Source organism: Ascaphus truei, chromosome 12 (genome assembly GCF_040206685.1).
Source record: "Ascaphus truei isolate aAscTru1 chromosome 12, aAscTru1.hap1, whole genome shotgun sequence".
Taxonomy (NCBI): Eukaryota; Metazoa; Chordata; class Amphibia; order Anura; family Ascaphidae; genus Ascaphus; species Ascaphus truei.
The window spans coordinates 17,184,929-17,209,627 of NC_134494.1; the positions used below are offsets into that span (position 1 = coordinate 17,184,929).

The window sequence follows — 24,699 nt, forward strand, 5'->3', positions numbered from 1 at the left end:
TAGTTGGGTTTGAGGCATATACCTACAAGCTGAACTAGTCCCGAACTTAAAGAAACCCGGCTTAATCTGTTTAGATAAAAAAGTGGAATTTTCCAATGTTTTTGTAGGATACCCCTCAGGTCAGACCACTGATGATTAAAAGTGCTCACAATCTTATTTGCTTTTTACCTTTGTATTTAGGTTTAGGCTGTAGCAAACTCTCACGAGTGGCACTCAGGCAATTGTTGGAAAACAGTTGGAAAATTCTGATGACTGATACAGATCTTAAAAATTCATTGGGAGACCATGTGAGTCTCGCCAGCCGCAGGTCACCAAACCTGCGAGACAAACTAATACACAGCCATTATACCCCTCAGGTCAATTCCACTTTTTTATCTAAACAGATTAAGCCGGGTTTCTTTAAGTTCGGGACTAGTTCAGCTTGTAGGTATATGCAGCAAACCACTACATTTCCTGATACATCCAAGTCACGTACGTATAAAGTGTTATCCTTACTTAATTGTAAGAGTAAAGGAGTGGTTTACCATCTTTCCTGCCCCTGTGGTCTTGTCTATGTCGGCATGACCACAAGGGAAGTTCGCTTTCGTGTGCTTGAACACACGCGTAACATCAAAAATGCGAGACGTGACTTGGACTCATATAAAAAGATCACATCAGTGGCCCGTCATTTTCTGCTTTCATCATGGGTCCGACTGTGCGGTTCTCACTGCGTTCGCCTTCGACAGGGTCTCTCTGGGTATCCGTGGTGGTGACTTAGAGAAGGCCCTGTTGAGAAGGGAGTGTAGGTGGATCGTCCAGTTGGACCCCATGATCCCGCAGGGGCTTAATGATTATTTGGGCTTCGCTATGTTCCTTTAATTGTTTTGTCCACCAGATTACTTTGTTATGATTTAAGATGCTCGAATATATGGTTCTTTCTTTGTTTTTTCTTCCTGCTCCTCTTTATGCTCTATATTCTGGACCAGTACTTCCTGTTGGGATAATGTGCCATGTGACTCCATCTATGAGATCGCCCTATAAGACCGGCCTTCAGGATATTTAGACAAAGTTACCACTCTGAAGACTACAATCGTTGATGAAGACCTGTGGATAATGATGACAATAAGGAACTTACCGTTGTACATTCCAACCGGCTTCTACTCCAGTTTCTTTTTAGAAAATGAAGAAGGAAGAAGACACTTTATTCAAGATACAAGAGAACAATTGAGTTCTTACAGACACTGCTGTGGGAACTTTTTATTATATCTGTTTCCCACAATGATGGAACCATATTCCGTAATATTCAATATGGATTCTTATGTTCATTGTGCTACTATAATTATGATATTGAAGCAAGGAACTATCAGTATTTTCAAATGAGACCTCATCTTTGCTGTTTATAGCCCTTAACATATGCTGTTCAGATGAGGCTTTTCCTTGGCATTTTTGAACCAATGCCGACAGCGCTGGGGTTACTATGACGACGGCACGTCCATATACCCCTTACGTGATGACGCAAGCAGCGCTACACAGCTTCGAAGATATGCAGTTAGGATGAGGCTCCCTCTCGGCTCCTGGTGACTTTGTTGATGTTGCTGCGGTTACTATGACCACCGTACGCTCTGACGCTCCTTACGTGATGACGTCACCAGCGTCATACCGCGATTCCCCTACGTGATGACATCATCAGTGCGACCCGACAATCCCAGGCTAATGAGAGGGATAACTGGATAGTCGGAGACTCCGTGACGTGATGATGGCAGGGACACACCTTCATTTGCTACAGCTGATTTGTTCAAAGACTTTTGGCGCGAATTCTGTTCTCCTGCCTCCCCTATATATACTGGCTCATTACTCCCAACACCACTCCCCGAAGAAGACCGTTCAGTCGAAACGCGTTGGAGTGGGAGTCTGTGGAGGGGGACCCCTGACTTTTTCCAGTACAAGAGGCCTTTGCAACTCGTATTTTGGTCACATCAATTATACAATTTTGGTGATGTATCAATATTCTCAATCATTGTGATACACGCTCTTATCCTATTCTTTGACATTATCTTAGACAACATTGTCTTTATTTTAGTCTATTGCTATACTACAGGCATATCTCTATTCCTAGTACACAGGTCTGCAGTTTGTGTTACTATACAGAATGGTGCCTCTCAGAGAGCTACCAATCTTTGTGTTCCAATACATCTTGGCTGTTTATGATATCAGCCATTGGTGATTTCCTTGACCAATTTATGTGCCTTTGCCTCATGGTATATATGTATTGTCGGTTGCGAGTCCCCCTCCTCTTTTATATTTCTCTCTCCCTGTTTTTATCTTTATACTAATATATTTTGCATTTATAATTATATCCATGGTATGCCCGTGTGCTTCATTATAAGGATACTTTTTTGTTGCGCAATACATTTATTATCCTTGAGCACCACTGTCTATTGATATTTTATCATATACTTAGGACAGTTTTTGGGCAACTGTTACGAATTGTGTTGATGCGGTATACTTTGTGTTTTCTGTCATATATATATATATATATATATATATATATATATATATATACAGATACATATACATATACAGATACATATATATATATATATATATATACATATACATATACATATACATATACATATATTTATACATATATATATATACACATATACATATATATATATACTGTATATATACCGCAGGGCTCATAGTGGAATGGGGCATTTGGCCGTTTCACCGCCACCAAATGACCGCCGGTGTTTTGCCGTAGGCAGACCCTCCGGCGCAGCCGATTCGCTGCTTGAACCTCCGTCACCGGCCGCTTCCATGATACATTTTACTGGTTACGGTAGGGGGTAATTTAATGGGTTGTGGGGGTTAATTTAAGGGGTTTTTGTGGTTAGGATGGTAGGGGTTTTTAGAGTAGGAGTTTGGGCACTTAGCGGCAAAGCGGGTGACAGATCGTGGCGAAATGGCCACGACCAAATGTCCTAGACCGGGCTCATAAAAAGACAAACAGACAGACGGGCACACACAGGGGAACTCACAAGGACAGACACACCCTTAGGAGCACATACAGGGATATGTACACACGTACGAGCACATACAGGGATATATATATATATATATACACCTAGGAGCACATACAGGGATATATACACACCTAGGAGCACATACAGGGATATATATATATATATATATATATATATATATATATATATATACACACCTAGGAGCACATACAGGGATATATATATATATATATACACACATAGGAGCACATACAGGGATTTTTATACACTTAGGAGCACATACAGGGATATATACACACCTAGAAGCACATACAGGGATATATACACACATATGAGTACATACAGGGATATTTATATATATATATACTTAGGAGCACATACAGAGATATATATATATATACACACTTAGGAGCACATACAGGGATATATACACATCTATGAGCACATACAGGGATATATTCACTCCTAGGAGCACATACTGGGATATATACAGACTTTAGGCTAGGCTATGAAGAGACAGACACATACGTGTGTGAGTGGCACATGCACTGCCGGTATTATAACTGCCCATGACTCAGCAGGCCCTAGGCAGGTGACTTGTTCGTCTAGACATTAATACCACTACTCTACTTTGAGCTATTAAAGGAGCAATGCATTTGCTTTTTAAAATGATTAATATGTTTTAACATAGGTTTGAAGCAGGGGTCTGCGGAGCTGAACCCCACTAAGTTCAGCTACGGGGACCCCCTGATTCCCGAGATACAGACTTCCGAAGGGGGTGCCGGCATCTCGCCGGCCAACAGGAAGGCAAACCTGATGACGTCACGGCTTCCTATTGGCTCAGAGGTGCAGGAGCTTTCAAACGTCGCCATTACGTGATTCGGTTTGTTCTCCCGTGATCGATCATCAAAGATCCTGCTTCCCGGGGTTCACAAAACGGCCGCCTTTCAGTTTCAATCAATCCTTCAGTCAGTGTAACACAACAGCTACAATGTATTCTTATATTACTAAGGTAACATGATCTATTGTTACAGTTTGCAGTTCAAACTGCTGGGAATATTGGCAACAAATGATCACAAGCAGGAAAGTGTTACAAAGATCTTGCACTGCTGGGGAGGTGGGCTAAAACCTGCTATAGAAATCAAAGGATGATCAGTATATTAAAGCTCATTAAAAATGACATTAAGAGTTGAATTTAATTTAAAAAAATGTTTAGTATGTATGGGGGGGGCGCAAGATTCGCTGCGGGGGACACGGGGTTTACAGAGGCCCCCACACGCTTCCCGAAGGCATTTTAATTACAGCCGGGAGAGCTGCAGGGCCTCTGTAAACCTCACTTACCTTGATTCAGACGCTCCTGGTGACATGTCGCCATGGCAACGCAGCATCAAATGACGCGGCGGGGTTATGTGCCGTCACGTTGCCATGACAACGGGACGTCATTACGCCAGGAAGTCTGAATCAGGGTAAGGGGGCGCGCGATGAGAGGGGGCCAGACGGCAGGAGGGCGCAGGGGGAAAAGGTTGCGCTCCCCTGATCTAATACAGGGGTGCACTAACTTTTTCCTCTGCACCCCCCTGCCTGCTCTCCCCCCCCTGCTTGTGCTTCCCCTCCTTACCTTGTCTCCGGCGTACTGACGTCACAACGTCGTGTGATGTCACATTCCCACGGCACGCCAGAAGCCGCCGGAGACAAGGTAAGGGAGCTTACTGAGGCCTCGCGTGCCCCCTGATTTAAATATTTTGGGGAAGAGTGCGGGAAGTAAGCGCCGTGCCCACCCCCCTCCCCAGAATATCTCGCGCCCGCCAACTACAGAACTGATTTCTTTCAAATAAAAACACATGTAGGATATTGAATGGATATCGGCTGCATTATTGCGGGGAACCGGGCAGAAACTGAATTTGCTTTAAGGAACAAATCGACGGCTTTCTGGTAGCGGTAAGGTCTTGGATAGATATTGGATAGATATAAAGTGGATCAAGTCCGTCGTCGTTGTCCCCAACTTTTTTATTTCATTTATTCTCCCCCCCCCCGCCCCCACATGGAGAGGAGTCCGAGCAGTTCAATTAAATCCTATTAGATATACTCCATTCGGAAAAGTAAGACAATTGTGAACCAGGCAGTGTGATTGTCAAGAGATGGGGTTTTGCTTTTTTTTAATTTTAGAAGGTATTAATGTGACGTGCATTTTGTCCTTGTGAGTGACATACATTATTTTAGAGTTTTGCTGTCTATATTGAGTATTGAACTATTAATATTGTGAATATTTATAAACACGTCTTGTATTATACAATAAAAACATTTATATAAAAAACAAAAAAAACCAAGTCACTGTCATTAGGTCCCTTTGGGCTTACGTGGGGCTGACCCTTTAGCCCTGTAAACGTGTCACTGCCATGAAGTCACTTTGGTCCTACCTGGGACAGACCGTTTAACCCATTAGAGACATCGCTGTCATTAAGTCACTTTGGTCCTACGTATGACTGACCCCTGAACCCATGCAACACGTCACTGTCATTAGATCCCGTGCGATTGACAGCTGCCGGGAATGGGGTCGTTAACCGAAGTGGGTGTCTTTACAAAATATTGTAGTATTGTCTGTAAATAGAGATTGCCCGGCTCTGGTTATAAAGGGGTTAATGTACAAAATATCTATAATTCCCTAAATGGGTCACTAGAGGGCCCCCTTTTCCTGAAGTCCTCTTCCCATGGGGTCTTTGTAGGGTTAAACATTTAAAGGGCTGGCTCTTTTGAGGCGTGGCTTTGTCAGTTTGCTTTACCCCAGGTCTGGAGCTGCTCTCCTACACAAGCCCCTTCTAAAACCCCTTTGCCCCCCCCCCCATACATATTAGGATTTGACACTGGAGTCAGATCTGACACTGTTAACCTAACAGGATCACCCATTCTTCCCGTCCCACATCCTTAAGGTAAGACTTTAGATATGTATGTGTTTAGGGGGGGCTCTTATCTGGAGTTTTAGATCCTTTGTGCTGTTTCCTATAGGCACCAGGAAGTATAGGTACAGTATACCCTTCAAGTTAAAGGGAATGACCAGGCCATACTGTGTTTTTTTTAAACCCCTTCAGGGCCAGGGCAGGTAATGCACTGAAGGGGTTAACACTGATAGGGTTACGATCCCGCTCGAAAACAACCGCACTGTATATGTATGTATGTATGTATATCTTTATATTAAACCCATTAATGTATACAGCGCTTCACAGCAACAAGTGACAACCATATAAATAGATTATGGGAATAAGTGCTTCAGACATAAAAGTAACATTAAGGAAGAGGAGTCCCTGCCCCGAAGAGCTTACAGTCTAATTGGTAGGTAGGGAGAACGTGCAGAGACAGTAGGAGGGTGTTCTGGTAAGTGTGTCTGCAGGGGGCCAAGGTCGATGTATGAGGTGTATAGTGTCAGCCACAGAGCTGCTCAAATACTTGTATGTTTGTCCTGAGTATCTCTTTTGGTAGCACAGATGCTCGGCAGAATTATACAGTGCAGCGTGTGGTTCATTATCAGGAGCTGGAAGTGTATAGAGATTCTCGGCATCATTATACAGTGCCACATTTTCATTATCAGGAAGTGGAAGTGTATAGAGATTCTCGGCATCATTATACAGTGCCACATTTTCATTATCAGGAAGTGGAAGTGTATAGAGATACTCTTCACCATCATACAGTGCAATGTGTTCATTGTCAGGGGCTGGAAGTGTATAGAGATTCTCAGCATCATTATACAGTGCCACATTTTCATTATCGCGGTGGAAGTGTATAGAGATACTCTGCATCATTATACAGTGCAGCGTGTTCATTCGGGGCTGGATGTATCAGGCATCTGAAGAATGCCATATACAGAGCAGTCAGTAAAGCTTGTTCCCTCTGGGCACACCCTTTGTTGCACTAGAGCCGGTATGGCAGAAATCCCTACCCTTAAGTAATGAGAAACCGCATACCCGCCTAGTATTCCCACAGCAACATGGGAGGGGGGAAGAAGCCCTTCAACAACTCGTCTGCGATGCATTGCTCCGGCCATCTTTATTACGCCCCAGAGAAAATGTGCAGGAGGCTTTCCCCAATTGTTGTTCTCTTTTATTTGTACATCGCAGAGCAGTACAATGGGGAAGGGACGACAATTAGATTTGTATGACGGGTACATGTATGTTAAGACAATGGGTAGGAGGTCCCTGCACCAATGAGCTTGCAGTCTAGAACAGGGTTGCTCAAGACCCCCCCCCCCCCCACCCCACAACAGGTCATGCTTTCAGGATATCCCAGCTTCAGCACAGGTGGCTCAGTCTTTGACTGAGCCAATGATTAAGCAACCTGTGCTGAAGCAGGGATATCCTGAAAGCATGACTTGTTGAGGGGGGGGGGGTGTCTTGGGGACTGGAGTTGAGCAGCCCCCCATTCTAGAAGATGGTCAGCGGGATAAATCAAAAGGGCAATTTGTACCACGCACCAGACTGGCATTTTAGTGGGATTGGAATTCGGCTTGATTCTTCCCACGTCAAGTTCCATTCTCATGACATGGAGAATTATCCGTGTGTTTTCTTAGTCGCTCTGTGGGGTCTGGAAAGCGTTGAAGAGCCAAGTCCATTCTGGGTGTTATTGTGGGTGGGGACAAGTGTAGGGTGACAGCAGTCAGGCAGGAACCAGCCACTCGCATGTACAGTAGGACCAAATGACAGTGACATGTTTAAAGCAGCAATTGAAGCAGGGGGTTGCTGAAGCGTGTTAATTTCAGCTCTGGGGACCCCCTGCTTAAATCCTAGAACTCTCTTAAATTTTTTTTTTTTTTTAAATATGAAAGCAGGAGTGCCGTTTTTAATAGGTTTAAAGGGTCAGTCCCACGTGGGACCAACATGACCTAACCCCAAACTCTCCTTGCAAACTAGACACCCTTACATCTCAATATGCCGTTTTGTTCTCCAATGCAACTACAACCCACATCACTGCGAAATGCTCAAAGAACTAGATTGGTCATCACTTGAGTCTGGACGCAAAGTTCACCTTTCCGGTCTTGCCTTCAAATACTTCTTAGGCCTCGGGCATGGTCAGCGCTGAGGCGCGCTTACGCGTACCAGTGAGCCCCCTGCAGCCACAATGAGAGCGGCTTTAGCAGGGGATCGCGCACACTTCCGCAAGTGTGCGGAAGCGTAGGTCTTAAGAGAAATTTAGTTTCAAGCGCTCACGGGAGCGCAGGGCCGGTCACGTGAGCGGTTCGCCCAATGAGGGTGAACCAGCTCTGTGACGTCACTGGCCCGCCCCCCCGACACGCCCCCGGATGGCGCGCTAACCAAGGCCAGGGAAAGCACCCGCTTTCCCTCAGCCTCAGCGCGCCTCCGCACGGGCTGAGTCACCATGGACTCAGCCTTAGGCTACGTCCATAGAGGGAGGAGCCATGCTGAGCCGCTCTGACGCTCCGCAATGAGCCCCGTCATCCTCAATGAGGATGTCTTTAGAGGGGGCTCCCGCGAGCGTCCGCAGGCGTGCTGAGGCGCAGGGATTTTCAGCAGACAGCAGAACCTGTTTCTCAGCGCTGAAAACACCCAATCAGCACGAAGCAGCGTCATGACGCCGTGACGTTGATGTCGGTGCTTTGCGGGCTATTGGCCCGGCGACGTCACTGCCCCGCCCCCTCCCCCCGATCGCGCACTCTGGCTCGCCTGCCAGTCCATGGAATCGCTCCTGACCGAGCAGGCGAGCCTCAGCGTCAGCACGGCTCCCCCCTCTATGGACGTAGCCTTAGGCAAGCTACCCATCTATCTGAACAAGCTCCTCACCCCTATCACACGCAGCATTTATCATTTGAGATCCGACTCCAGAAGACTGTTCATGGTCCCAAGGTTCAGCAAAGTATCCGGCCTCTCCTTCTTCTCTTACCGTGCACCCCAAAACTGGAACAATCTACCGGAGACTCACAGCCACCACCAGTTCTTTCAAAACTAAAGCTGTCTCACATTTTAATGTGGTCTGTAATTGTTACATAGGCCTATCATTTATTTTATTTCTAACTGCAATGTCTTCATATTTCATGTATAACCCTGTATACACATTACCCTGTATACTCATGTATCTGTCATCATAACTCTGTGCCCAGGACATACTTGAAAACGAGAGGTAACTCAATGCATTACTTCCTGGTAAACATTTTTATAAATAAATAACGACTGTAGGTTAAATCTTGCTAAGTGCTGGTGAGAAAGTATTTATAAACTGTGATTTAAAAAAAATATGTGTGTGTGTATATATGTATGTGTATATATATATATATATATTATATATATATATTATTAAAGAAAAGATGGTTTAAAACTCCTCCTTTCCTCCATTGCATATAAGCTAAACTGTAAGGAATGCTACATGTCTTGGATATTCCGGGATACTGGCAATATTACATTTTCAGTTAGGCTTGTGTGCCGGGATTTCCAAAGCTGTGGAAGATTATGCCGTTGCGTTACCCAGAATCCTCCTTGGTTTTGTATGCCTTGCATTTTTGCTGCTAGAGAAAGAGTGGGGAGGGAGAGGGCGGGAACCTAGCTTCTAATTAATTGCTGAAGACGGAGGGGGGGTGGGGGGGAAATTAACGAGTGGCTTTTGGTTTAAACGTAACACCTTCACTGCCAGACATATATATCAGACACGGGGCCACTGTATCTGCCTTGCAGTGAGTGTGACCGGACAGGCCTGTACCTGCAGTGTTCTTATCCCACTCAGTGCATCTGCTGGGTTAGTACAAAGGGCTATTGTGTTTTTAAACCTTTCTTCCTCCCTTACTTTTTTACTGTCATTCCACCTCCTCTATCTTTCCCCCCTCCCTCTCTCTGCATGTTCCCCCCCCCCCATCCATTCGCCTCTCATTCTTTTATCATTCCTTCCCTTCTCACCTTCCCCTCTTATCCTCCCCTTTCCCCTTTCTTCCTTCCCCTTCCCTCCTTCGCTCTCCTGCTCGTTTCACTCTTCTCATTCCCTCTCTCCTTTCTTCTCTTCTTTTTATTCTTTCTCTTTTCTTACACGCCCTTCCTTATTCAGAGGGCCCTTGAGCAATGCCATTTGTAATGAATTAAACAGAACAGCGAAAGCAGACACATCTTTGCCATTAGCACGTTTAGATTTCTCTAGGGAAGCCAATTAGACTTGGTGTTTACAAATATTTGCTTTGAGGGGAAAGGCCCCTGCTAGGGGAGGAGAGGGGAAAGGCCCCTGCTAGGGGAGGAGAGGGGAAAGGCCCCTGCTAGGGGAGGAGAGGGGAAAGGCCCCTGCTAGGGGAGGAGAGGGGAAAGACCCCTGCTAGGGGAGGAGAGGGGAAAGACCCCTGCTAGGGGAGGAGAGGGGAAAGACCCCTGCTAGGGGAGGAGAGGGGAAAGGCCCCTGCTAGGGGAGGAGAGGGGAAAGGCCCCTGCTAGGGGAGGAGAGGGGAAAGGCCCCTGCTAGGGGAGGAGAGGGGAAAGGCCCCTGCTAGGGGAGGAGAGGGGAAAGGCCCCTGCTAGGGGAGGAGAGGGGAAAGGCCCCTGCTAGGGGAGGAGAGGGGAAAGGCCCCTGCTAGGGGAGGAGAGGGGAAAGGCCCCTGCTAGGGGAGGAGAGGGGAAAGGCCCCTGCTAGGGGAGGAGAGGGGGTCCTGCCAGCTCTTGATTTCTAGGGTGTACCTCGCCCGAATTCGTTTTATTTAACCATTTAGCTGCCAGAGAGTTGTCCACTGGAGTTGGATATCTATCGGTCCATAAGCTTCATCATTCCTAGAACAGTTAAGAAGTCTGGGGTGCATGGCCTAGATAGTTAATATAGCCGGCCTAGATAGTTAATATAGCCGGCTTAGGTAGTTAATATAGCCGGCTTAGGTAGTTAATATAGCCGGCCTAGATAGTTAATATAGCCGGCTTAGGTAGTTAATATAGCCGGCTTAGGTAGTTAATATAGCCGGCTTAGGTAGTTAATATAGCCGGTACGGAGTGCCAGCATGCTTTTTTTTCAATTGGAATAAAAAGAGTTGGTAAGTTTTTCACCATAGTAAAAATCGACGTTTCGGTCCCCAACGGGCTCTTTATCAAGGTGGCGGTAATGTACAACAAGCCATCTGTGTGTACCTACCCCACTAAGCACTCCTATCCGTCCCATCTTCCGTCCCATCTTCCGTCCCATCTTCCGTCCCATCTTCCGTCCCATCTTCCGTCCCATCTTCCGTCCCATCTTCCGTCCCTCTCTCGATATATTCAGCCCTTGTCTCACCACTGCTGGATGAAGCCTCTCCAGTGATCTCCCAGGTACTGCGGTTAGTCTCTCTTCTCCATGTTCCTTCAGCACATTATCTGATTTCATCCTCCCATCTTACTTTTGGTCGTCATCTTGGTCTTTTTGGTGTGCATGAACATGTGTGAATAATTATTAATTACAAACCTAAACTAAGTGTAAATGTACTGATGAAAAAAATAATATCAGTGTATTCTATGATGGTGAATATGTATTAATTTATCAAATGTTTTACCAGGAAGTAATACATTGAGAGTTGCCTCTCGTTTTGAAGTATGTCCTAGGCATAGTTCCGATGACAAATACATTAAGTGAGCAGGGTATACATTATGTACAAGACATTGCGTGCACAGTTAAAGGTAATACATGTTATAGGCGTATGTAACCGTTACAGACCAGGTTAAAATGCGAGACAGCTTTTAGTTTTGAAAGAACTTGGGCTGCGGCCATGGTGAACGCTGGAGAGGGAGCAAGCGTTCACTCGGCTTCTCCCCGCCGCCTGCAGCAGGAGAGATCTGTGTCCTGCAAAAACACAAGCAAGTGGCCAAGAGAGGTCGCTAAAAGTCCCTACAAATTGCACTCATTCCATGGTATGATGTATTTCATAAAGTACCAGTTTAATAACTAGTACCAATAATATGAGAGTATATACACAGACCAACTGGGAAATGTCCACACAAACTAAACTATAGCATGACAAACAAATACTTCAATTTTTAATACATAATAAAATCTGACGAAATGCATAAAATTACAACTAAATTACAAAGACTAAAAAGATCCCCTAGTGGGCGAGACTGGAAAAATAAGGTGAATATAGGGGTTAATATGAACCTATACTGATACCCCCATAGAGTATGTATATGGAGATAAGGTCCAAAATATATTAACTCGGCTATGTAGCCTCACCATAACATCATGCAAAGTAGCAGCTACAAAACAAGGGGAAATCCCACATTACTAGAGACTAAGCATACCAGAGGAAGACATTACTATGTCGCAGCTTAAATGGTTAATGCTGTTATCATAGTTGGTACAGTGAATAAGGTACAGTATATAGTAAATTCAGTGTACACCAGATGTCATTAGTAACCAGGTATAGATCTATAAGCAGGTGTATAAGGTATAAATAACCTGCAATGAAAGCAGGAAGTATACAACCTGATAGCTGATGCTGCGTGATCTGTGTCCTGCATGCAGAGGTGCCGGGGGCGTGGCCGTGACGTCACGGAGCTGGTTCGCCCTCATTGGGCGAACCTCTCACGTGACCCAGCCGCCCGCGCATGAAAACAGATTTTTCTGTTCCTTCCTGCATCGCGAGCGCCGGTGCCTCTGCTTCCGTGCGCGTTGGCGCGGTCTATAGACAGCCTCATGGAGGCACATCTGTGATTGCGCCGCACACGCCGTCACGATCACCTTGGTCGCAGCCTTAGACGTGGCGGCTGTAGATTGTTCCAGTTTTGGGGTGCACGGTAAGAGAAGGAGGAGCGGCCGGATACTTTGCTGATCCTTGGACCATGAACAGTCTTCCTGAGTCAGATCTCAGATGATAAGAGCTGCATGTGGTAGGGGTGAGGAGCTTGTTCAGGTAGACGGGTAGTTTGCCCAGAAAGTATTTGAAGGCAAGACAGGAAAAGTGAACTTTGGTCATCAACTTGACTCTAGGCGCAATCTAGTTCTTTGAGCATTTTGCAGTGATGTGTGTTGTAGTTGCATTGAAGGAAAAAGTGGCATATAGAATGGTAGAGGGTATCAAGTTTGCTAAGGTGAGTTTGGGGTGCTGAGGCATATACTATGTCCCCATAGTCTATAATCTATAATTGGCATTAGCATCTGCTGTGCGATACGCTTTCTGACCAATAGACTTAGGGAGGATTTGTTCCTATAAAGTACACCTAGTTTGGCATAGGTTTTGGATGTCAGGGTATCAATGTGCAACCCAAATGTTAGAAGGAGTCGAACCATATGCCCAAATATTTGAAACTAGTAACAGGAGTTAGGGTGGTGTTGGCGTTGGGTCTGATCTGAAACTCATTCATTGGTAGTTTTAGAAATTTAGCCTCGGTCCCAAATACCATTGTTACAGTCTTGTCCGTGTTTAAAAACCGTTTGTTTTGTGAAATCCAATTTTCAAGTCTCAAATTAAAACCAAGTGCACAATTAAATACAGCCATAAACAATACAAAAGAGCCAATCAATATTGTCACAAAATGGAAAAGATGAAATAAGGAAGGTTTATATATCGAAATTCCTGTCCAATAAGGTTATAGATGTCCAGGTGCTGGGAGAACTTGGGCAGCTTCTTAATCAATATACCTATCTAAATAATCATTTTTAGTGTTCCTAGAAGGGATTTTTTTGGGTGGTGCCTGTCCGCATTGCAGATATATAAAGGGGGCGTTTAATCGTTTCTAGGGCTAGGTACTGTATAGGATCATTAAAGTCTGTGAGAGGGCGATCCTATAGAAGTTGCAAGGTTAACAGATAAGTGCAAGGTGATTTTATTAAAGTCTACAGGTCCAGCTGATGTGTGTAAGAAGGTGATCCTATTGAAGATGTCTGTGGGTGCAGCTGATGTGTGTAAGAAGGTGATCCTATTGAAGATGTCTGTGGGTGCAGCTGATGGGTAGAAGGTGATCCTATTGAAGATGTCTGTGGGTGCAGCTGATGGGTAGAAGAAGGTGATCCTATTGAAGATGTCTGTGGGTGCAGCTGATGTGTAGACGAGAATGATTCTGGCTTTTAATAGGATGGTCCCATGAAATGTGTTGCAGAGTCCTTTGGCAATGAAGGGGAGATGTGAGTGAATATTTGGCTCGGAGCCCAGTTTCCATTTTTGCTGCAGCTCTCAGTTTAATGGTTACTTGAAATCTAATTTTTGAAGGCTCTAAATTAAATTTCTTTGTGGTCATTTAGAGCTACTCTCTCTCTAAATCTATTCTCTGCACGGCCAAAGCAGACAAAGCATTTGCTGTGTGGTTGTATATCTAAATGTATATATTATGATCTATTTTTGTTTATTTAATGTGTAGACACACACTGTGTGTAACACACACACACACTTTAACCCCATATAACACACTCCTATTTCTTGTTGGACATCTCCCCCCCCCCCCCCTTCCAACATGACTCCATTCTAAAAAGAATTCTGTGTTTTTACAAGACTCCTTGGCCCTGTCATAGCGTCTCGGCAGTCTCAGGTGTGCTGGGGAGAAGCAGACAGATCGATGTGCCCTGCAGGCCAGACTTTGCCTGACTCACTCTAGGGCAGAGCTGGCAATTGTTTAAATCCTGTTTAGGGAAAGTCATTCTTTCCACGCAAAGTGAGGGGCGTAGAGTTGCAGGACATCGACAATCGTCTATAGTTTTTATATAAACATCAGGAATGTTTTACCCTGGACTCCGCATTACAACTTTGCCACTGTGAGACTCTCTTTTAACATCTGTGATTATTTATTCACTTTTATCCTCCATTACCTGTTAAGTCTCTCCTCCTGCATCTTACTATGCCCTCCCTACTGCTTTTTCTGTTTACTGTTTCCTCACTCCTTTGTGAATGTCTCTGTTCTCTCCAACTTCCCCACTGCACCATTATTTATGCACCCCTCCTATACCCCTCAATAAAAAACACCCACACAAATCCTCTATTCACACCCACTATCTACTTCTGGGGATCTCCCCATAGCCTGAAGTCAGACATACACACCTGATCTCACTCATGCGTCCCTGCCATCTCTTCCCCTGTAAATGGTGTTAACCTTTTCATTTAATACTGACCAGCCTTAAATCTCACCCCACAAATCCAGTATCCCAATAGCCTGCACTCATGGCTATTGTCCCACACTCAGTCACTCCTACCACCCATTGTGACCAAGCACTGCCATCTACAGCACTTACTCCCTCACCTACTGTCTCTGTAAGTTTCCCATTAAACCTCTTAGATTGTAAGCTCTTCGGTGCAGGGATTTCCTTTCCTATTGTCTGATTTTGCTGCACTTATTGTATAATTATAATTCTCTGTACTGTATTCTTTGTGAAGCGCTGAGTACACTTTTGGCGCTATATAAAGACATACAATACTAGAGGAATCAAATAAACCCCCCCTTATTAGAGCACGTCCTCTGTCACTTTCCTGTCCCCAACTTTCTTCTGCCTGCCATTGTCCCATTGTCTCATACTGTACCCTCTTCCTGCCTGTGCCCCTGTCCCCTTTCTGTCACACACCAGCGACTAGGCTGTGATCCTGCAGGAATGTTCACACGGCTGCTTGAAATGCAGTGTTCTGTGTGAGTCCCCAGAGCGGCATTAAATGTCACTTGGGCCAGGCGGCAGGAAGCAGATTATGTGCAGAGACAATATTTGCCCTTCACGCTTCACAGAAACACGTCCCCTCTCTAACAGTGCTAAATAAACACAGGCCTTCCAACGCTGGGGACCTTAAAATGTTGGTACACTTTAGTTCCTCCTGTCAATGTGGGGATACAGGAGATTGCAAGCAACTGAGCACCTTTTTTTTAAGAAGGCCCCATAACACGCCACCTATTATATGTGAAGGTCATTGGGTCAATAGAAAATGTGTATTTGTGTGTTTTTTTTTTTTTCTTCCTCTATACACTGATATATACATAACCAATCAGCCGGTTATAGGGAATGTATCAGATCAGTTATTGATCTGCAAGATGAAGGTTCTGAGCTTCAACCAATGGGGTATAGGCAGCGGATGGCTTCTTTGCTCTCTCACACAGACAAGAATAGGGACAGCTGGCTTATAATGGGTACGGGATGTAGAAAATAGAACAGGACCTGCTATTTATGGACAGTTAGACGGCATGTAAACAACTAATGTGTGTGTGTGTGTGTGCCTTCCCCCATTATCTTTGCATACAATGCAACCAGAGGGATTCTGGGTAATGACATGCAAATGAGCACAGTGTGTCAACTTTTGCTTCTTAGCAATTTTAACCTGGAGCCCTATAAACTTATGCCTGCAGTACAGGCATACCCCGCTTTAAGGACACTCACTTTAAGTACACTCGCGAGTAAGGACATAGCGCCCAATAGGCAAACGGCAGCTCACGCATGCGCCTGTCAGCACGTCCGGAACAGCAATACCGGCTCCCTACCTGTACCGAAGCTGTGTGCAAGTGGGGAGACTATAGAGCCTGTTACAAATGCCTTATTTACATCAGTTATGCACGTATATGACTATTGCCGTACAGTGCATGCATCGATAAGTGGGGAAAAGGTAGTGCTTCACTTTAAGTACATTTTCGCTTTACATACATGCTCCGGTCCCATTGCGTACGTTAAGGCGGGGAATGCCTGCAGTATTACTCAGCTTTTACAGCAGAGCCTGGGTTAAAGTGTATAGCCAGTAACCTACTCACAGACAGCTTTTTACTGGTTAGGCCTCTTTGTTTAGGGCTGTTTTTTTGATGCCACTTTCCCAGTAGCACTCCATTTGGCACAATTAAATCATATACATGGGACTGGGTTTTGAGCTTTTTTTTAAGATTGCAGGAATTTAAATATCGTTAAGTAACCGCCGGCACCTTTCTGGCGGTTCAGCTCCGGAGTCTGCCTGCGTCTCGCCTATGTAAAAATAAAAAAAAACGTGTAAACATTGGTATGCACCAGGGTTTCCTACATGGAACTAACCCATACAGTTTATATTTGATTTTTTTTCCCCCCCCCGACTGGCTGTCGGGGTATTTGGCCACACCTTGACTGCCCTGGTTTGTTGGTACCCCCCATGACATCACCAGCTTCACCTTCTTCTTGGCCACGAAAGCAGACGCACGGTTATTTCCCAGGGTCCCTTGTTGGGTTAACGCACCCCATCTGTTTATACCTGCTATTTATGTCAATAGCCGTTAAGGATGGGTCATGTGCTTTAAAACCCCCAACAGACCCCCGTTTCTTTTCCCCACAGTGCTTTGTGGGAACCCTCCACTCTTCCCAAGTGCTGGAGACAGGTCTAATGTGTTGTTTGGAGATTGATTGGTTAGACCTGCCGGGAAGGAATGAGGAGAAGTGTATTGATTTTTATATCCTTTTTTTTTTATTTGTCCTTTTGCAGGCAGTCGGGAGTGAGAGGGAGCAGGGAAACTGACCCCTAAAATCCCTCCTAAAATAGGGTGCGTTGGCATGTATGCGAACACTTTAACCCAAATAAACACATCAGTCATTAGATCACACCGGTCCTACAAGGGACTGACCCTTAATTCTGTTAAACACGTCACTACGTGGGATTGAGACCGTTGGGACAAAATGGCCACCCTCTGGTTTGTGGTCATGCTGTGGCAGTTGTCATGGTGACGGTGAAAGATGGCCGCTATGCTTTGTTGGGCCTCTGTGCCTCCTCCGGACCTGTTATCCCAGACAGATTAGGGCAGCTGAGTGTGACTCACACAGGGAGGGGTGATGAGATAGTGTCGGTGACTCAGAGGTTTATGTGAGTGCGTTCCAGCCATATTATTAACACCCTGCCCTGTATAATGATACAGAGTATGTCTATACTCTTTCTGATGCCCAAAAGCATGTTATATAGAGTGAGATAATGTATAACTATACATTTTTTTAAAAATTATTTAGTTTTTATACAACATTAGCGTATGTGTATATACACTGTAAAAGCAGCACTCTGCTAATGTATATGGGAACATAAAAGCAGCACTCTGCTAATGTATATGGGAACATAAAAGCAGCACTCTGCTAATGTACTGTATATGGGAACGTACTACCCTGGCACTCTGAGGTGCATGGGATGAATAGCAGTAACACACAGAAGTCCAACACACTCGTTCTTTAAATAAAGTGATTACGAATACTTATTCTAGTGTTTATACTTGTGTTTCAGAGTCAGCGGCTCAACATGGGGGAGTACAATGAGAAGAAGGAGACCTGTGGCACCATATGTTTCAAATACCTCCTGTTCACCTTTAATTTCTTCTTCTGGGTGAGTATACCGTGTGTGCCAGACTGTGCCCTATCCCCTGCACACACCGCACCCCCCATTTCTCCCTGCTCTCCGTGTTGGTCATTATTAACAACAAAAGTAGTGAGTACTGTCTGATTTAATACCACCTTGTATATATGTTCTGTGGTAGAAGGTTAAGTATTATTATTTTACTCGTTTGAATTCCTCGAACATCATGATGTAACACATGTATTGTTGAAACAAAATTAATAATCATGCTAAATATTGTGTCCATTAGAAATGTATTTCTGACTGGGCTGCTCTGGCATGGAAGGGGTTAAATCGTTGCATCTGTCTCCCTGTATCTGATACCAAGCTCCCAGAATCCTTTGCAGTTTTGCGTTGTGTTGCAGTCCCCTCTGGCATTAAATGAGTGTTTGTACATTGATACCTAGCTCCCAGGATCCCTTGCTGCTGATGGGGTATAAACCAACGTGTGTTTGCATTTGTGTCGCTGTTTTATGATACGGAGCTCCCAGAATCCTTTGCTGCTCACGCTCGTCATGTTTCCTCCGTCTCCGTAGCTGGCAGGGCTGGCTGTGATGGCTGTAGGAGTCTGGACGCTGGTCCAAAAGAGTGATTACATCAGCCTGCTGTCCTCCAGCACCTACGCTGCCACCGCCTACATTCTGGTCATCGCCGGTGCTATCGTCATGGTAACGGGCATCCTAGGATGCTGTGCGACCTTCAAAGAGAGGAAGAGCCTGCTTAAAGTGGTGAGGGTTCAAGTGTGTGTGTGTGTGTGTGTGTTTGTGTGTGTTTGTGTGTGTGTGTTTGTGTGTTTGTGTGTTTGTGTGTGTGTGTGTGTGTGTTTGTGTGTGTGTGTTTGTGTGTGTGTACGCACAGTGGCGAGGAAAAAGTTTGTGAACCCTGTAGGATTTTCACATATTTAAAACCTAAAATGTTGTGAGATCTTAATCCAAGTTCTAATAAAAGATAAAGATAGCCAGATCAAACAAATGACACAAAAACATGATACTTTTCAACATTTATTTATCCACAAATGATTCAACATTTAATATCCATGGGTAGAAAAAGTATGTGAACCTTTAGTGTGTGTGTGTGCACACATGAAAAAGTTTGTGAACCTTTAGTGTGTGTGTGTGTGTGTGTGTGTGTATGTGTGTGCGCACACATGAAAAAGTTTGTGAACCCCAATGAGGATTATGGAAATTCCATAGTTTTTCCATGTAACCTTCTTAAATATCCAATAGGGTTTATATTAACCAATTCCATGTCTTTTGAAACAAAATGATGTACAGTATGAATTGGACAAACCATGAGTAATTAAGAGTCGGGGTATTTGCAAAAGTAAGTGAAACCCTGGTCTTATCAGCTACATTAAACGGGATAATTAGAATCGGGTGTTTTGAAATAATTAAATAGATCTTCAGGTGTGAGTTAGGGAGGCCACATCCTATATAAAGATTAGAAACGTTGTGAGTTTGGTCTTCATCATACAAGTGTGTGGAAACACATCATGCCACAATCAACAGTAATCTCAGGATCTCACAAAAGCAGTTATTGATGCTCATCAGTCTAGAAAGGGTTACAAAACTATTTCTAAGGCTTTGGGGCTCCACCAATCCACTGTCAGACAAATTTGAGAAAGTTCAACACCACAGTCACTCTACCCAGGAGCGGCCGTCCTATCAAAATCGCTCCAAGAACAAACCGGCAAATCATCCAGGAAGTCACAGAACTCCAGAGAACATCCATGGATCTGCAGGCCTCTCTCGCCTTGGCTAATGTGAGTGTTCGTGACTCCCCTATCAGAAAAAGACTGAACAAGAATGGCATTCATGGTAGGATAGCCAGGAGGAAACCACTGCTCTAAAAAGAACATTGCTGCCTGTCTGAAGTTTGCCAAAGAGCATATAGATGATCCACAAGACTTCTGGAACAATATTCTCTGGACAGACTAGTCAAAGGTAGAACTTTTTGGCCTCAATGAGAAACTTTATGATTGACGAAAACAAAACACTGCGTTTGAACAGAAGAACCTCATCCCAACCGTCAAGTATGGTGGTTGGAGTGTGATGATTTGGGGCTGCTTTGCTGTCTCAGGACCTGGACGGCTTGCTATCATTGGCACAACTATGAATTCTGCATTGTATCAGAAGCTTCTAGAGGAGAATGTTAGGCCATTGATCCATGAGTTGAAGCGGAAGCAAAAGTGGGTCATGCAGCAAGACCATGATCCTAAATTTACAAGCAGATCTACAGAAGAATGGCTGCAGAAGAAGAAATTTCGCATTTTAGAATGGCCTAGTCAAAGTCCTGACCTAAACTCCATCAAAATGTTGTGGCAGGACCTGAAGGGAGCCGTCCATGCAAGGAAGCCCTCAAATGTCACTGAGTGGGAGCAGTTCTGTAAGGAGGAATGGGCCAAAATTCCTCAAAAGACTGACCAGCTGTTATAGGAAAAGCTTAGTTGAAGTCATTGCTGCTCGGGAGCCCCACTCTCCCTCCTACTGTCGGTGCCGGGATCCAAATTCCACCGACTGTGTGTGTGTGTGTGTGTCTGCATGTGTTCGTTTGTGTGCGCGCGGGGGGGAGGTGGGGATCTTACCTTACGCGCAGCGAACTTCCTTCTGCAGCGTCCCATTGTCATGCCGACGCGTTGCCATAACAACGCGACATCACGTTGCCTCGTGATGTCATGATGCTGCAGGAGGAGAGGTCAGGCCGGCCCAGCCACCGGTACTGAATCTAAAGGGTCACGTACTTTTTCACACGTGGATTTTGGATGTTGAATAATTTGTGGATAAATAAATGTTGAAAGTGTGTCCTGTGTTTGTGTTATCTGTTTGATCAGGTTATCGGTATCTATTAGGACTTGGATTAAGATCTCATCGCATTTTAGGTTTGAAATATGTGATTATTCTAAGGGGTTCACAAACTTTTCCGTATGTATGTATGTATATCCTGTCTGTCTCTGTGTCTAGCTATCTCTATATCTTCACACATGAAATAAACAGGAAACTCAATATGGTTATATGGAAATAATGTAATAATTTGTGTGTATGTGTATATATGTATAGTTTGTGTGTTAGAGGATGTCTCTGCTCAGATCCCTGTAATGTTAGGAATGTGAGCTGTGTGTATCTACCTCCCACGTCACTCCTCCATCCAACACTAATCTCTAACTAACACTTGTCTACTCCACCCCCCCCCCCCCTCTCTCCCCGGGATGGGATCCCAAAATACAGCTTAGTGCTGCCCTCTTGAGGTTACGTTGGGGTATGGCGCCCCTGCAGATCCTAACTTAACCCTTTCCCACACAAGTAGGCTCCTAAGCATCCCTTAACCCAGGAGTGCACAATCTCTTCCCCCTGCTGGCTTTCTCCCCCCCAACCTCTTTACCTTGGCTCCAGCGTTCTGACATTACATAAACGTGGCCTGTGGCGTCAGTTTGCGCACCCCCCCCTTGTTTGCGCACCCCCCTGTTTGCGCACCCCCCCTGTTTGCGCACCCCCCCTGTTTGCGCACCCCCCCTGTTTGCGCACCCCTGCCTTAACCCTTGGTCTCACTGCTGTAAGCAGGAGATACCACATTACCCAGGGGTCACTGTGTCACCTTGCGGTGGGAAGACAGACTCCAGTATTCTGTGTAGGTTATATGTCTGTATATACAACTGTTGGCTATAGCATTGTACCCAGCACTACTATACGAAGCTCAATGAGGGGGGGGGGATGCGTAAATGTTAAAGTAAACCTTGTTCAAAGCGTTTTATAATCTAATAATTCTGCCTGTGCTCTGTTCTCAGTACTTCATCCTGCTGCTGTGCATCTTCCTCCTGGAGATCCTGGCAGGGGTGCTCGCCTACATATACTATCAGCAGGTACGCGGGAATATTCCACACCGTGCTTATATATGTACACACGAGGGTATGGGTGAATACGGGGGGGAGGAAGAGCAGTCACTAGGTCACTTTGACCCTACATGGGATTCATGCTTCAAACATGCTACTGTCATTAGGTCACTTTGACTCTACGTGAGATTGACCCTTTAAAGCATTAAACAGGTCACTGTCCTAAGGTCACCTTGCTCCTATGTGGGACTGACCCTTTACCCTTTCAGTGCCCAGAGACGTAGCTACTACGTCATATGGTCTGGCCCCAACTATGCCCCTCCCCTCCAAAAATTGCTAGCTTTGCTAGATGATATCCATCTACACTGATGAAGGGGGGGGGGGGGGGTGGAGGGGGGGCGGGGGTGACTCCTCCACTTCTGTACCGCCATTGGTGACGAAGCGGTTACTTGATCGCAAGTGCTGGGCCGCGGGCCCTCCGGCACTCAAAGGGTTAAACCAGGTCTTCAGCTTGCTAAGGGGACTGGATCAGGAAATACATTGGGAGTAAAAGGGCCACAAGAGAATCAAAATGTTCTTTAGGACACCCTATTAAGATTTGGAAATGCTGGCAATAATAATAATAATAAGTAAAATATACAGGCATACCCCGGTTAAAGGACACTCACTTTAAGTACACTCGCGAGTAAGGACATATCGCCCAATAGGCAAACGGCAGCTCACGCATGCGCCTGTCAGCCTGTCCTGAACAGCAATACCGACTCCCTACCTGTACCGAAGCTGTGCGCAAGCGGGGAGACTATAGAGCCTGTTACACATGTGTTATTTACATCAGTTATGCACGTAAATGACGATTGCAGTACAGTACATGCATCGATAAGTGGGAAAAAAGGAAGTGCTTCACTTTAAGTACATTTTTGCTTTACATACATGCTCCGGTCCCATTGCGTACGTTAATGCGGGGTATGCCTGTATATGTCAACTACCTTGCATGTGATTTTTCAGTGTGTCCATTTTCAGTCCAAAGGGCCACTCCGTGGTCTCTTGCGGGTCACCCAGTTGAAGAGCCCTGGTTTATACCATTAAACATGTCACTGTCATTAGGTCAGTTTGCACCTACGTGAGACTGACCCCATAACCCATGCAACACGTCACGGTCCTTGGGTCACTTTGCTCCTACGTAGGACTGACCCTTCAAATCCTTGTTTTATTTATTTCCCCCCCCAAACTTCAGTGGTGCCTCTGTTTGAAACTGAACATTCCTGTGTGTGACACTTTTGATAATGCAGTGTCTAATTGTTGATTTGACCTGTCCCCAACCGTGACGCCCACAGCCTATAATCTCTGGCAGGCGTGGGCGTGGTAATGTTTTTTTTGCGTGTGACTGCTGTTCGCGGGGCCTCTCGTATGCCGTGTAATTACAGTGGTTCTGTGTACGAGCGTGCTGTCGCATGCTCACCGTTACTTCATCTCATAACACCTCATTAAACCCCACCTACCCTGCTGGCGCCTGCCAGCAAGAGCACAGCCTCTTATCTGATGGAAAGAGATTTTATGCATGAATCTGGAAGCTGAACACGCAAACTATGACAGCCCCCATTACGTGGAAATTGACAGCAGATAAGAACAATTTGACACACCTATTGTAGTCAACGCTTATCCCATCTGCTGTAAAACCTCAGGCCTATTTGATCCTTGTCTTTCATATTTAGGATAGCCATGGGGAATTAAGAAAACAGTGGTGTTTGGGAACCGCTAGGGGTGTCTCCAGGGGGTTTGCCAAAATTAAAACCTGTAATGTTGGATCCCAATATAGTGGCTTCCTGAGCACACTTGGTAAGGCACTTTGGCGTGGGTGGTATAGCTGTCACTTTAAAGCAGGAGCTTCCAAAGTCGCTCCCCAGAATGCTTTGCATCCACAGCGTCTTTGGAAGCTCCCGCAGTGAGTGGCGGCTGTACCCCTCATGCTGTCTGCTCACACGGAGGTGCAGTTTGGGGCCTTATTAAGCGCGTGTTCCCCCCACGCGCTCAGGACACTATACGGCCTGGGATCGGTCAAACAGTTTTCTTGGCAATAGTCTGATTAATAGGCAATCGCATGTATTAATAAGAGGTTCGAAGAATCACTATTTTCTACCAAGGCGTGCACAATGTAAAAAAAGTCTGGGAACCACTGTCTTACTGTACTAGCCTCTACCACTGTCTTACTGTACTAGCCTCTACCACTGTCTTACTGTACTAGCCTCTACCACTGTCTTACTGTACTAGCCTCTACCACTGTCTTACTGTACTAGCCTCTACCACTGTCTTACTGTACTAGCCTCTACCACTGTCTTACTGTACTAGCCTCTACCACTGTCTTACTGTACTAGCCTCTACCACTGTCTTACTGTACTAGCCTCTACCACTGTCTTACTGTACTAGCCTCTACCACTGTCTTACTGTACTAGCCTCTACCACTGTCTTACTGTACTAGCCTCTACCACCTTTTCTGGGAGTATTTTCTACAAATCCACCACTCTGAGCCTCTCACCCTCCAGCTTCAGAATATGACCTCTTGTTCTAGTCCCCCTCTTCTCTCTTTCTCTCCCCCCTCTTTCTCTCCCCCCTCTTTCTCTCCCCCCTCTTTCTCTAAAAACAAATGTCGT

The 24,699-nt window shown here is 45.3% G+C and overlaps 1 protein-coding gene across 4 annotated transcripts in view; it reads left to right on the top strand.

Annotated features, from left to right (window-relative positions):
• CD151 (CD151 molecule (Raph blood group)) overlaps positions 1–24,699 on the top strand; it is a 38,671-nt gene that overhangs the window by 11,773 nt on the left and 2,199 nt on the right. The window contains exons 1-5 of one of the 4 annotated variants that reach the window (XM_075566842.1): positions 5,762–5,935; positions 17,338–17,395; positions 18,118–18,216; positions 18,762–18,953; positions 22,007–22,081. In XM_075566842.1, coding sequence (XP_075422957.1) covers positions 18,133–18,216; positions 18,762–18,953; positions 22,007–22,081 — 351 coding nt within the window. In that variant the 5' untranslated portion in view covers positions 5,762–5,935; positions 17,338–17,395; positions 18,118–18,132. Of the gene's footprint in view, positions 1–5,761; positions 5,936–17,337; positions 17,396–18,117; positions 18,217–18,761; positions 18,954–22,006; positions 22,082–24,699 lie in introns of those variants that run through there. The other 3 variants (XM_075566843.1, XM_075566841.1, XM_075566844.1) reach the window with 3 other exon arrangements.